Genomic DNA, 16,232 nt, shown 5'->3' on the forward strand with positions numbered 1-16,232 from the left:
TCTTAGAGGTAATAAGTAATGAGTAAAATATCCAAATTGGGAAACTATTATCATACTTGTTCAGTTTCTATTATTCATAAATTCAATACGTATGTTATTACCTTTCCTATAAGTTCTACAATTTGAGCCTCTGCTTAATAAAATTAATGCTCCTAACTTCGATAAAGTTAAGAATATCTCAAACTAGTTAGTTCAGAAAATTATTCGACACAGACATTTTAATTCAATTCCCATCTTCTGGAGATTCCAGAGCACCCCAATTTTCTTCGTTCAACTTTAAAGCCGGAAAGTACATCGTATCGTAAAACGGGGGCTTCATCAATCAACTTAATTAATATGTAGGTAGGAGGAAAATATTTAGCTCTGTAATGTAACAGATAAGAAGCTTGCGCTGGGCCCTGAATAACAAACACTGATTAGCATTCAACGCGTACACTCCTAGATATTGAACGTGATGAAAAAATACATTGCGGCCAAAGTATGGTTGAGCCGATTTCAATTTGTATTTACCAGACAATCGGTGCTCGTTGGTTTAGTAGCTTTAATGGGGTGGGGCTACGACTTTTTCTCTTTGCCACGTTTTGGGGTAGACTTCGAATGTGATTTTGGTTCAGATGTTTTGATTGTATCTGTCTGTGTTGGGATTTACCTTCTACATGTTAGTAGCGTTCTTATTCATGTTTATTCTTACGATGACTGTTATAGCCACATTAACACTCCATCTTCAAAATTTATTTGTGAACTATGTTTTGTTCTTGCAATTCAATTGAATCTGTGATTACTTTACCAAATAGGATTAATTCATTTCCAAAATTTAATTTACTCCTCATTTAATTTTAAGGCTCACATAATTCTTGTGTTACTTCGAAATTCTAATGAGTGCTTACATTACCTGCATTGTTATCATTCAAATGAATTATTTCTTCCTGGATGAAGTGTACCTTCACAAACATATTAACTTACCGTTTACCTTGCTTCACAGATAACGATTCTTTGTATATGGATAGTCGCTTCCTTGTCAACAATAAATAATGTATCTCTGTTTTGTTTTCCTGTACTTAATTTAACTCGTGTAAGGCAAAACTTCTTATTGGTTGTGGAGTCATCGATAATGTTACACTGAGAACCAAGTTTGATGGTAATTTCATTGACATAAAGGTTGCCTTTCGAAGTATTAGCCTTAGAAATCGTTTTACAAACAGGTCCTAACATTTTCTTACCATTAAACTTCAATACATTTCTTGCAATTACTTAGTATGGAGAATGTTTTAACCAAAGAAGTGTTTGCTGCTTCATAATGACACCAAAGTAACAAGCGGCACCCCATCAAGTCCTATGTTTCTACTACTACGACGTGTGACCTCTTAGCCTAATTTTTACCGCTATTCCACATTTGTTGACTCTCATTCCATACGCGGATGTATCTCGCGCCATTCCCATTACCTCAAGCCATTAAGTCAAAATTAAATCCATCTGCGTACATTTCAACATTATAATTTTGAGGGCATTGCAAAATTGCTCCGAATATGATGGCGTTATCAAAAATGAGTAATGATCCGTCTAATGCGTTGTGGCATACGAAATTAAAGCTATAAATTTGAATAACACGGTACTAGGACCCTTGGCCAAGGTCTTATTTGTGAGCCCGCTTAATGAAATAGCATAAGGGAGAGTTTGTGCGACGGTATTGGTGATCTCGTAACGATATCGTTAAAGTAAGTGGGTCTAAGAGCAGTCTGTGCCTTTCTAGTGGTTTAGATAGCTTAGACGTTTTAGAGGATATATTCAGATACTAGCTTATTCACTACGGTACGGTAAGGTTTTACGGTTTTGTGATGGATTATTTCACTTCTAATAATTATACTTACATACATTCATTTATACTTATGTTTGTCAGCTTTTCTCTCCAACTCCAAACAGCACAGCTCAGGTCTCGCAACTTCTGTCATTTCAGGAGCTCTTCCTTTAATTATGTTCTGATCTTTCCTACTACTCAATGTTTTTACTTGTAATGTCTATATCAACATTTTTCTTATCTTATGTTGTAGTAGTTAGTTGAGTTGTGAATTTCATATAGGTACAACCACAAAATGAATGTTAAAGCTTTCCAAATTGTGTCATATTTAATATTATAGAAATAAAATTTATCGACGATAAACCAAGTCGCAATTATCGTTTGATCTATTTAATTTCAAAATTGTTGTATTAATTCAATACCAAATTCGTATTCAACAGGTTTTCCGGCTAATGCATTCTAATAATTAACTTGGATAAATTTGTCTGTTTCTTGCAAATAGCCTTGGCAAATATAATAATTAATGAACAGTGTATTTACTTTCAAGTGTTTTTGGGTGTGTGTGTTTGTGTAATGCTTGTGTGGCAGGGTACAACAGGGAAATAAAAATCTGGTTATTTTTTAAAAACTGGATGTTTTACTTTACGATATATAATAATTATATGTTCATTGAAACAAATTACAAATACAAAATTTACACAGTTTGTCTTATGTATTAATCAATAACTACATTATTATTTAATCGTACTTATCGTTTTAAAAGACTACTCATACATTTTATGTATATATCTAAAGATACAGTGACAATAATTTATACAACGGACGAGGGGAAAACGATGTTAAAAATATGTCTTGTATGAAAACTTAAACATAATAGAACTCCTAAATTATTGGACAAAGATGAATAAATGTACCCGTCTAGGGTTGATTACTTAAAGTTAAACCAAACTGATCTAATATGTACAATCTTTAAAACCAATGTTACAAAAAAAAAAAAGTTGAAAACAACAGTTTCCAATTTTTGGTAAGCCGAATGATTTATCGCTACATACAAAGAGATCCATCGGTAACAGTGTTGAAAGAGCTTCGTATTTTTTTGGTATAAATTGAATAACACAAACTAATAATCAGGTATCAGGGGCCATTGATGGTGAAGGTTCGTCTTATCAGACTAGAATGTTCGGAACAATGATGCGACTCCCGACGCGGCCTACAATATTTACAAGTCCAATGGCAAAAGCTGGAAAATGAAAACATCAGTTCAATCCTTAGCGATATTCGTTAAAGCCATGCTTTCTAGCATCGTATTAAGTTTGGCATTGTACACCAAAGCATATATTCCGAATGTATACATGCATCTACCTTAATATTATTTGTTAAAATTTAATGGACCTTTTTTGTTCCTAACTTGTTCAAAGTAATTATATACAGTAAATCAACGTGAAACTATCAATTCAACAATTAAGGACAGACACAGTCGCACGCGCAGCCGGCGCGACTGCTGGACAGGACATACATAGAGCTGGCGTATCCCCCTGGGTACAGAACTTCATAACACAAAAAGAATCGCATCTTACATTAACATTTGCTTACTAATTATGCTTTAAAACTATCAACGTTATTCTTATGTTAGTTCCTTGACTCAGGTTGTGCGAAAATTTTCGTTATTTCTTTATTATTCATGTTTAATTATTAATTATTATTATAGATACCAATACACACTCTACTATAACAACGAATATATGCGTACTACTGTCTGGTGATAATACAATATTGTTTATATTGAGTTACAGACACCAATTATTTACTATTTAATATTAATGAAGTGCGTGAGGACATGAGAAGGGAACAGAAGATTCGTTGTGTCTTGAAACATTTCGAAGCAAATAGGTTTGGAGACGTCTCTCTAGATGGTGACTGTGTCCTGAGGCTGAAGCATCGGCAGCGATCGAGCTCACAACATTGTTGCTAACTTGACCACAAAGTACTACAAATCTGGACGTTGTATTTAACAATTACTTCCGAGTCTCGAAATCAATCGTGGACGACAGAAGGCTCTCAATATTTACAATTGCTATGGTCTAGAGGAAGTCCGTTCTAATACTAGAATCCCCATTTGTTTCGAAACCGAAGGAGAGGAATACTAAGATAGAATATGCTTATAATAAATCAACAATAGCGTAGATACATATGATACAGAGATATAATTACGATCAATTTTTAAACAACGTAACGAGAATATCAACTTTTCAGTTCTGTGAATGATTTCACTAACATTTTAATCGCATTTATAGTACAATAACCAATTCTTATGATACATGTGAATTACTTCGCAATGTCCGCTTGCCAGGAAATATACATCTAGTCGGGTTCGAAGCGAGACTGTAAGCTTAATTTCATGCGATCTCGATAAATTGATACACAACAATAATGTGGGCCTGTACCACGGTCAGAGCGCGCGACCGTGACCAGTTAACCAGAACTCGCGAATATACTCCTCGGTGGCACTTTGAAATGCTCGCGTCTGACCGTGGTACACGGGCCCTATATTATATATAAGTATATAGTTACATATATAACCTACAACAACTACGTCCTTTATGATATTTTTACTTAAGACGTTATAAATACCCTCTAATTTTTTGTCACAGTGTCGCTTTATTTTGACTTCATTATTATAAACATTTTTTTTTCAATACTAACTTACATACCTCAGATTAAAATATACTTCCATGGTTTAGTTAACATAATTTTAAGGCTACGAAGAAAGGAAGCCTTAAGCAAAGTATCTGAAGAACATTATCCAAGGAAGGCAATGATAATCTTAGGGACATTAAATTTATACATCTAAAATACATAAATGAAAAACTATTAAACCCTGATAATTCCAATAATTATTGAAAGAGAAGCGCTAATTTACAACATTTAAATTCGATGTTGCAGTTATACAATACTTTGGGGTTTTGTCACTCCCCACTAATAAAAATCATATTTACAAGTTGTATTCAGTTTTACAGCGGCTGTGCAAATAAAATGTATCAAACAATTATGAAATTCTGAACAATCTCGCGGCTTGAAATTAAATGTATGATGGTGTTATATTACAATTATAGGCGAGAGTCTAAATACTTAAATGTGAGGGACCGTGCGGCAGTGAAAGCGATGCGATATCTCATTCATTACATTGAATATTGATTACTGTATTTGTATTTCTTAATCTAGTTCTATTGAAAACGACAGAATGGCTTACAATTTTTATTAGTAGAAGAGAATTATACTAATTTGAGCTTGATGTCACTAATCGTAGACATATATATTGCTTTCAATCGTTGATTTTTGGTTATGTACCCCGCTATTTACATGGAAACTAGCAAGAAGGGAAAAGTAAAGCAGACACTTTGGGAAACTATCATTAAAAGGAAATCGAAGGAAAACTTACGAAAGATAAAGCAGAAAATAATGACACTTTATTGTCAAAGTTGAAAATACGGAGGGACTGAGTGCACAGTCAAGACATACATCTCATATGACACCTAATGAAGTTCCTTATTCTGATACTGTACGTATATAACTTAAAGATATCGAAAAGAAAACAGCAAGACACGAAGATTAGAAGGTTTATGATGAAGTATTTGCACAAACACAAAGTCTAAGTGAGATCATTAATAGTAAAAGAAAGATTTGTGAAGAATTGTGATTCGATTTGCAAGGGTTGGATCAGATTTTCGAAAGAGATTTTAAAATACTTTCTGGTGACATATTGCAACTAGACAACTAGCCGAAATGTGTAATCAGCAAGTTTAAAATCAATTGAAAAAAATTAAGAAATAGCCACAGAAACATAAGAATTTCGACGAAATCCAAAGATTCTGGGAACAGAACTGAAAACGAAATCAAGAAAAAGAGAATTTAAATAAGTTGTATGCTTGAAGTAAGGATATTCATTAGATCAAATACGACCGAAGCGACATGAAAAACAAAATGCAAATCTGGCATCGAATATTATTATCTTAGAATATTTTTATACAAGTTTTGTCCATTAACAGCGTCTAAACACTACGCGCTTAAAATACTTGTTTGAGCATCACTAAAATAAGTATTACAAGAATTTCCAAGTTTTTTTTTTATTAGGCACAAATTTTTTTCGTCCTTTCTTAAATAACGCCCTACGACACACAAGACAGATATAGATAACGCTTTTTTATGCATTTTTTTTCTTATTTAATGGGTTTCCATAGACACTTACTAATTAATACATGAACTTTTTTACATATATAATATATTATATAAAGAATATAATATAGGTAAAGCATTTTCTTTCTTACCTATTAGAGCACAACGGATCCCTTATATTTTTGGGACACAGAAATATCTACAAATATTGTTACAATTTGAAAACAGGTATATGTAGAAGGGTTATCTATATTAATAATGAATGAGGCAACATTCCTTTAAACATTACCCCTTAACTGACACGATTTTCAATGAATTGACAGACTTTTAGCAATTTTTTTGTTTTTTTTTCTTTCTTTAAATACAATTTGTTTAGCTTATGCCCTGCTGTGGAAAACGGATTTGTAAAATGGATTTCATCTCGTCCTAAAATATTATGATTTAATTGCTTTTTCTCCTAATCTTGGCTGAATCTGGTATTTATTAAAATATTGTTTATTTTTTTTTGTATAAGTCCAAAGTCCGTATTCCACAGTAATGCAAAATATCAAAAATATGTACGTTTTAAAGTTTTTTTTTCACAATATAAAATGTTATGCCCAGTATTAAAAAATAACAAAAAATAAAAGTTAGAGAAGCTAGCGCTGCTAAAACTAATCTATGCGATATCAGTCTCCACTAGAACCTTATAATTTAGAAAATCCATAAAGTAAATCACAGAGTTTGAATTAGCAAAACATTTTGTGTTGAAAACTAACATTTTGTTGACCCATCCAATATCATATTTCTTAATAAGCCACCGTCCCGCGGTACAACGCATTCCAATTATTGATATGTATCTTTCTATAGACATTATTGTTTTGTCAATGTAGCGAGAAGAATAAAGAAACGAGAATTGAAAGTGTCCCTTCACATCGATCCATAGGTGCCATCATACTATACAATATAACTTCATGCCTTACCATTGAACGAATATTTACCTTACTTTACGAATCCTAACTTACGAGACCGACTCGAAACATTTAATATAAATCGACAGTGAGCCCCTACTATTGTCCTCCAACACGGGAGGGAGCGAGAAGCGCGTAGCGGAAGAGACATGTTATACATACAGCAGCGACAGAAGTGAAGAGTACGCGCCACTCGCCCCCACGACCAACAACGTAGTAGAGGCCCACCGCGTCCAACCGAGACAAACACTAAATCCCGCACACCGACATTCTTCCTATGACATACCGATCAGCTTCCAATAGTAAAATAATAATGTTTAACTATCATCTACGTGTGCATCAAAGTATAAAGTGAACTTACGTACAGTATATATGAACGCAAGACAAACGACTATAAACTAGTCTTATTTTTCTATTACTCGAAGAATGATACATATTTCAATCTAAGACATTTCAAAATAAAAGACGACCCTTAAAGTACAAATGTTAATCAAATAAAAAAGAAGGTGACGTAGAATGCAAACTTACGATTTTAGAATGCACTAGAAGCCAAGTCGTGTAATGTACACGTACAGAGAACACGGCGCGACAACGCGATGCGAGCGTGGGGCGGGCGACCAGACTGGCCCATGGCGAACTAACCAGGCGACGGAGAGCAGACGGATTTAATTACTGAGATGCGTCTGAGACGTGTCGTTTGGAAATTACCTCCATTATGTGTCGAAATCATAAATTTAATAACGAAAGCAGAACGACAAAAAAAGAACCAACTCACAGCCTACGTTTATAAAACCCGATGCCACTTCCTAGACGAAGCGTCGCCGTTATCGAAAATGAAAACTTTAAAACTAAACGATTAAAACAATCGTACGAACCGAAGAGGAACGCGACCTTGTGGCCGGTTGTCAAAACAATTTTCACCCTCGATCCTTATTAAATAACTTTGTACATTAAATCCAAATGTCGACACGTCATTTTGGATAGGCACTCTCTAGGCGGAGCGGCGAGCGGTCGCCGCGTCGTCGGCCTCCGTGGGGCGGCCCTTTGGCCGACCGCATGAGATCAGTGGAACCGGCCAGCAGCGGCCGTGGCGACCCGAACACCGCTCTAAGACGACGTCAGATACGACGAAAACGTGTGGTCGACCCAGTCGCCCGCCACGCCGATCTCGCTCAGCATGTCCGACACGTCTGGTGTGCACGAGAACTCGAAGTGGGAGCCCGACGACGAGGACGCCGTCTCAAACGAGTCTATGTCCGTCGTGAGCGCCTCCAGGTCAACCTCGCAGTCCGCTGGGAGCGGCAGCAAGTCCGTGATGGAGTAGAGATCCGTAAGGTCTGCCTGTTCTCGACGATTATGGTCTTCATAGAAGCAGGCAGACTCTGGAGAGTCAGGGGAGCCAGCGGGAGACGCAGGCAGCGGCGGAGGCGCTGGCGTGTCCACCGGTACACTGGGGACGGACGGAGCTGGTCTCCTCCGCTTAGTCACTCCCCTGTTGTTGTTGGAGTCGGCGCGCTGCTTGCGTTTAGCCTTGGTCACGCCTCCCGTCTTAGGGCCAGACCTCTCCGACTTGGCGGTCTTCTTGCGCGGCCTGTACTTGTAGTCGGGGTATTCCCGCATGTGTAGCTGCCTCAACCTCTCCGCTTCATCAATGAATGGTTGGCGTTCTTCATCGTTGAGCGTTTTCCACACGCGGCCCAAGTTCTTGGATATTTCCGCGTTGTGCATGTCTGGTGTCTGTTCACAAATTTTCCTCCGCTCTATTTGCGACCAGACCATGAACGCGTTCATCGGCCTCTTTATGTGGTTAGGATTATTCTTCTTAGTCTGTGAACAAGAGAGAGAACGTTGTTAGTCGAGATCACGTTTTCAAATTTTACAGGCAATTTGTGCCCAACTATAATGTAAATTCGCGTTCGAGGTGGAAAATCAGCGTTATCGGTTTAATTGTGGGAGCACTATTATTATTTCAGGCATGTCCGATTCGCGGAGTCGGGCCTCGTTCAATTAGTATGCAAGGTGGTGCAACATTAACTCAGTGTCCTTACTATTAATGATATTGTTATCATAGGAATTATTATTATTACAAACAAGTCGAAATTTCTGCAATTTACACTAGCATTGAGTTGTAATAAGGTCGTGTATGTTTTGTTAATACATATTAATTTCAACTCTCCCTGATTACAATTACCTACTACAGCTTAGTAAAATTCTAAAAATATATTGCTGCACAATTTTATTACAATTGGAACAAAATATTCATGAATAAATAATAATGAACAAATATCGTTAGTTTTTGCGAAGTTCACATTTATTATGCTGATAAGGCACAAACTGAGAACCAAACGTATTGAACAAAATTCTGCGCAATTAGACCAAAAATAGTTCGCGATAACGTGTGCCACTAGTGACCCTATTTGAAATTCTATTTGAAATGATAGCTCGAACTAGAACTATAAAACGTTCAAGTGCAATAAACATTTCCGTATTTCGTTTATACAAAACATTGACTAACGAGGATGTATAAGGACGCAGGAAGTTATTATCAAATCATGCAGGAAGCGATCTGAGGACAGAAGCCGGCGGTCTCTCCTTGAAGATAAGCGTTCAAGTTTAGGGAAAGTGTCATGTTATGTCCGGATTAGAAATAACGAGGTCTTTTGTCAGGGAGTTTTCGACCCAACATTATATGAGGTCCCTTAATACAAATAAGGTTTTATACCAAACTACGAGTATCTGAATACAGTCCTCTGCTAGGAAAATTTTGGGTGAAAGCTGCATTACGAATGCTAAGCTCCAAATCAGCCAAAATAAATCTAAGTCACCAAAAAATTAACAATGCAAATAAGTGAACTCTTCCTTCGTATCATAATCAGCTAATCTGAATCACGCTATCACAGACCGCGGCCTCGAAACCAACCCTAAACTAAACCACTTTCGTTGAACACAAGACTCAACAAAAAGTTTTTTTCCAACTTATTTATATTCAAGACAAAAAAGGGTTCGTACGATAGCAACTAAATCAAGTTCAGAACACCCACACAGTTTCAAGGTGAACGGTAGAAGCAGCCAGTTTTTGTGCTCCTCTATCCAGGTTGAAAACGCAGTTATTATTTAGACTAGTTTTTTTGGGCTCCTTAAATTTGTTTTAGGCTGGGATTGCAACGGCTCTGACTCGTTTAATCACGTGTTTCAAGTTCGTGACTGGCTTGTTGCTAGGTCGTTTTTTCTTGACGTTGTTTCCGTACGATTTTAAGCTGGCTAGTGTTGCTTTAAAATTGTATTTGAAAACTAAACCTTGTGTTATTATTTTAAAATTTTACAAACGCTTACAAGATAGAATACGAATTTTGTTAAATGTTTTCTATTTATTTATCGCTAAAAAACCTCAGAGAGCAGTAATGGAAACTCAATACTTTAAGTTTGTTACATATTGTGGAGACAATCATTGAATGACATTGATGAATCATGTTTTAGTAAGGTACGTAACGATAACGACCGTACCCATTTTTTATGGCTGTCGTATGTTTTTAGTACCTGCATGCCTCGAATTTTATATGCCTTTGAATCGATGCACGATGCCAGCTGCAGTAGACAAAATTATTAAGGCACGTCTGGCTCACATCATTCCAAATGAATCGGTTTTAATAAACCGTATAAATACGTTTCAGATTTAATTACCAGTACATGTTGAGAGTGAGAAGTGGCCTAGTACGAATACATCGTCTTGAGAAATGAAGACATGTGCCATCCCGACACTACGACCCAGCCTATAACATCATTATGCAAACGTATTCATTTGCATAAAACGGTTAACAGGCATAATTTCTCAATACCCAATAAAACCATTATGCATTTGGTATTACAACAGTTTTCAGTAAACAATAGAAAGCCTGTAATATTAAGTTGGAAGAGAAAGGACAGCTGAACCGATTAGGGCGCAGTAAATTGTAACTTCCTTCATCGAAGGTTGAAAAGGGATCGTCTAATGACTGCACTGTTCGAGGTAATTGAGTAAATTAATAGGCCCGTTTGCTAGGTATAGCCTGTAATTCCAGATTGATTAATACTTACAATTTTTTTTATACACGGTTTGTTCTATAAGAAAAGAACTTGCATTCTGAGAAAGAGAAGGCATGTTTGTGAAATGAATGTCTTTTGTTATTAATTATTCAATTTCTGAAGGCTATCGGTGGGGTTTAATAAATAAGACGTTCAAGTTACATGGCTGGTAACGGGCAATATTCTTATGAAAGTATCGAATACTTCATAATATATTCAATAAGTTGTGTAGTTTCAAGGAGTGTACTTAGTATTTAATACCTACCATTTTATCCTATTACTTAGATTACATTTAGATAGTACAGCGTCCTCACAGTTTATTACTCGCTGGTACGGAAAAGGAGTGCCCAGGCCTTGTATCTTTCCCTTTTTGTATTTATCTTTATTTGCACATTAAGCTTAAAACGTGTCAAACATGAGCGTTGCAAAATTGTTTGGGTCGTTTCCATGGCAACGTCAAATAGGGAAATTGATATAACTTGAGTTTAAATTAAATTAAGTATAGTTGGTTCTGTGGGCGCTGCATATATGTTGGAATAATATATTGCTGATTGAAAGGGTGATTTACATTTAAATATATGAGGGCTCATTATAATTTAATTGGCGAGTATAATTATTTCGTGCTTTTGTTAAGTCGCTACGTGGGACGGATTTTGAGTATCATGGATGTTATTATAATAACTTTGAGGCACATCCATAATTATTGAAAAACAATTATCATGAAAGTTTTTTTTTTTGTGGAAAGTGGAAAAAATATATATTTACAGGCAATAATGAACATCACAGATTCCTTACGAAGTTTTTTTGCTCTCTCAATATTACTTACAGACAAAACTATTTAAAAGTAGTCGTTATACGGAACGTCTGTCCATACCATATGCTTATAAGTTGTTTGTTATTGCGAGCGCGTAGCCTACAAGGGCAGCCAGTTAGTTTCCTGGATACATAGAGATTGCTCCAAGCTCCGTCTATCAATAGAGCCTTTAAAACATTAGCCAAGTTTCACAAAGACTCCCTTTCTCTTTTCTTTATGTATTTATAAATAAGTGATTAGTGGCGAAAGTGTTGTTTGAAAGATTAATCGAAGGACATTTAAAATAATAGATTCAATTTTCGCTTATGTTAATTTTTTGATGATCGTCATTTGTTTACTATATTGTGAAATACCGATGTGTGTGTCTACTCAGTTATTTTCTTAATAAATTAATATCGTTGTAAATTACAAAAATAAGGTTGTATGATCTATAAAATAATTCGCTCATTAAATTACATGATTAATAGCTCGTAAAGTTTCCCTCTCGTGAAGGTAAAGCGTGACCGCTATCGTAAGCCGAAACGTACGTCCGTGTGTGTGTCATTATAGTAACAAATGGTGGCTGTATCAGTCTGTGCCAAGGTTACCTGATTTCCTAGTCTATAGTATCACGTGGTCGCGTTATATTCCGGAATTTTTGCAAGCCTCCACTTAGAAGGCCACGGATAAAGTTTTGAAGATGATTAATAATGACTTCCTTGGAGGAAACGAATTTATTCAAATTTAACCGGTTTTTTGTGTTTTAGATATCGTTGTAACAAACTTGTTTGAATTTTAAACTCTATGTTATAGGAGATTCGGTTGGAAGTCGAATGAAGGAGAAATAGGTTAATGTTTAAATTAGTAGTAATGGAAAATGTTTGGAGTAGGCAGTTAATGACTTGTATCTATTAATAGAAAATAATACTAACAAGTTTACCAATCGAATACTTTGAGAATCGTTTGTTGTAATACAATTACCTTTGATCAAGATTACGTGCCATTTCTCTATAATCAAAACACCCGATTAAGTCCCACCTATTGTGCAAAAACTACCGTTTACTGTCACTAAAACTACCATTGCGGATCTCACTACCATCAAGTTTAAGCCTAAAAGGACCTAATGGGCTATCAGATAAAACCTATTTAAGATAAATACATGCCTTAAACGCTTTAGATATTTAAATACTACGAAAACGGTTTATCTATTTCAGCAAGTGCTATTTGTTTAGCCATAAACCCGTATCGGCATTTTCTCTGCTTTCGAAATGCCAAAATTAATGTGAGATTCTCGTACGTAAGCTGTTCTTGTCGAATACAGCCTGTTCCGAGGATTATTCGCACTTTTATGGAACTATTCGTTTAACGAGCTGTATTGCTTACACAAATCTGTTGGGTTTAGTTTAGGAGATATAAAAATAAACAATTGCCTATTAGGAAACATGATATTTCACAATTTCGTTAACTATAAAAACACTTCTAACATTAAAGTAATAATATAATTTGATCAAGACAAAGTTAGCTGTTAGCTACTAAATTACGTTAAGTAGAATAAAGAAATCCTCATCCACACATAAGCAAGCAGACATACACTACACAGGGCAGTAATGAATTCGATGCGCGCCTCTATAAAGAGATTACAACGATGTCGTCGAAATACATTCGCACAAAGGCTCAAGTCCCGAGAAATATTAATGAAGATGTTAGACACTTTCGAGGCTTTTAACGCGGAACAAAGAGGGCCCCGATTATAGGGCCCCATTGTCAGGGCCCAGATGATGTCCGCACTTTGTTTGTGGATAATAGTCAAAATGAAAGTTCCTTTTTTTATTAAAATCGGACCCTTATTATTGAAGCAATTTGACTGGTTCACGGAATACAGATTGAAAGTCGACGCCATTCTCTCAGTTATTAAGTTTGATTTTATTATAAAAGGAAGCGTCTGTTCCTAGTATTTTTAATTAGATATTTTTTTAAGTATTAAATAATTATATAAATCTATTGCGCAAACATTATCAACTTAGTTAATATCATTAATCTCAACTGTCAATTATAAAAAAATACAATGTTAAATGCTCGAGTTGGAACAAGACAGTGTGTCAAAACGTAAACAATCTTGATCAAACGAAGTGCAAATTTTAATTTAAATTCAAATTAGCAATTCAAATTAAGATAAAAACTGTATTAAGGTTGTAATTAAATAAACAGTTTCTGAAATCAAGCCAACCCCTTTAATGCCGCGAAATAAATTACAATTAGAAACAGTTTACATACATAAATAATATTGTTTCTTATGGGGTGAGATTTAATTTGCAACGGTTTGTACACAATTCTCAAAAAAAAAACATACAATAATTTACAATCTTTTTCTGAATTTAACAAGGGTAAAACAAGATTTCCTTTCAATTCATAGATGTATGAGTAATATACGGTTTTGTCTTAAAAGGAAATTTTTCGAGTTGTAAAACCTACAAAAATGAAGCAGAATATCGGTTTTAAATTTAAATGTAGCCATGGAGGGCTGGCGTTGACTCAATATATGTTAAGTAGGGAGCAGAGAAAAGGCTGGATTATGCCGGCTCTAGGCAGCGAATATAAATTGCGTATAAGTGAAGGATTGTCGCCCAACGCAACAGGGATGCATTTTATTTACTCACTGTTTTATACTAGCGGCTTTGAAGCTTCGTAAAAGAATTTTCGGCTTTATTTTTATATTTTGAGGCTTAAAGAGTCATATAACATAAATCTCTTTGTGCACACATCAACATCATCCCTTGAAGTGTTTCCTTTAGTGCATGGGTGCATGGCATAAATCGCATAAAAGTGAAATGTGAATATTTTATAAGCATCTATTTTACGTTGACGTATTCTTCACACTCAATATAAAACATTAATTTCCTATTTACCTCAACTTTTACGATACACCATGAACACCGTCAATAATAAATAGCTTCACTTAAAACACGATTAGTTCCTGCCTATACTCTTAGAGAAACAAGTTTGAAGGTAAAGTAATAACATTTAAATGTTATGTAGTCATAAATGATTATAGAGACGTGCGAGCCGTTCCGCGTTATGTACTTATAGGTAAAATTGATTTGTTACAGAATCAATTTACTGAACGAATGCAACCAGGAACTGTTTAACTGGGGTTTATGAATTAACGATACCATGCATGTTTAGTTTAATTAGTCTAGGGTTATCAAGGATGTTCGTCCTATTAACCGCCGATGCAAAAAGAGAGGTTGTAAATTTGTAAGTTTGATGTGTCTTTCTCTGTTAATGGATTGAGCGATTTTAGTTTTTGTTAGTTTTGTATTAAAGGTTAATTATGTGCGAGTTTTATTAATGATGTTTGATGGATATAAGCCAAACGGCTGTAACGCTGTGGGTGTAAAAGGTATTGCCGTCGGTTTTTTTATTATATTTTATCCTGTATCTGTGAATGATAATATCACACATCTAACTAAAGCTTTAATTATAGAAAATGTCGTGATTTAAGAAAGTTATAGACAAATTTACGACTAAATTGTCAACAAAGCCGGTCTGACAGAATTAAAGTCATTAAGTGAACGTCGTGACGCTTTCACTGTCAAAAACATAACTTTTATAGTCGCAACAAATGTCAATGGATATGTACCACCACATAACAGATATACCCATTCTGACCTACTTTTTGCCATAATGGTCTATTCATTTGTCTACACGACGTGAATTTTAACACTGTCCTATAAACTTACATGGGCTACAGTGTATGTAGATGCGACGTTTTCAAGCAAACCCTTTTTAAACTGCCTAATTTGAAGATTAGAAAGTTTTTCTATGACCATAAAATAGTGTCACATATTTTTATCTCCTTAATTATCTCAATTTATTTTTATTACCTTGTTTATTAAATACTTTTAAAATTTTCTACAAAATTCAATTTCCCAAACATTCAGAACACTTCCTTAGTAAACCTCACAACCTCGTAGGTATAAACTATTATTGAGTGTCACCTCTCCATTTTTATTCTTTGTCGTCAGCGTACAAACACTATACAAATGGGTCACTCCATATATGTTCACCTACCAATTTGGCGTGACCGAGTACGGGTGGATTATTGTTATGTCTTACAATAGTTACTAGCCTAATATATGGTAAATATGTTATTATGTACGTACTATTGACTGAGTTCAAGTTCATATACCTTGGCTGGTTGACGTTGGATTGTTCTTGTATGACTAGATTAGGCGAGTAATTAGTTATTTCTAATAGGCTGGATATTAATCATAGTCATAAAATTCTTTATTGTATACAAGAGCGTTTTATTTAATACCCAATCGACACACATGCCTAGTGTATTTAACACGTCTGTGTTGAGAAGAAGGTGACAATTTATTATTTATTGTGATGACATTTACGATGAGCCAATCATAATATACTAAGCGACATATTTGTATAGAAACCAGTTTTATTT

General features: G+C 35.2%; 1 protein-coding gene across 1 annotated transcript in view; it reads right to left on the bottom strand.

The window, feature by feature from the left end:
* Positions 1-2,780: 2,780 nt before the first annotated feature.
* LOC113505297 (putative transcription factor SOX-14) overlaps positions 2,781-16,232 on the bottom strand; it is a 112,897-nt gene continuing 99,445 nt past the window's right edge. Inside the window, exon 2 of the mRNA XM_026887920.1 lies at positions 2,781-8,745. Coding sequence (XP_026743721.1) covers positions 8,026-8,745 — 720 coding nt within the window. The 3' untranslated portion in view covers positions 2,781-8,025. The remainder of the gene's footprint in view (positions 8,746-16,232) is intronic.

The sequence above is a fragment of the Trichoplusia ni genome, chromosome 25 (genome assembly GCF_003590095.1).
Source record: "Trichoplusia ni isolate ovarian cell line Hi5 chromosome 25, tn1, whole genome shotgun sequence".
NCBI lineage: Eukaryota > Metazoa > Arthropoda > Insecta > Lepidoptera > Noctuidae > Trichoplusia > Trichoplusia ni.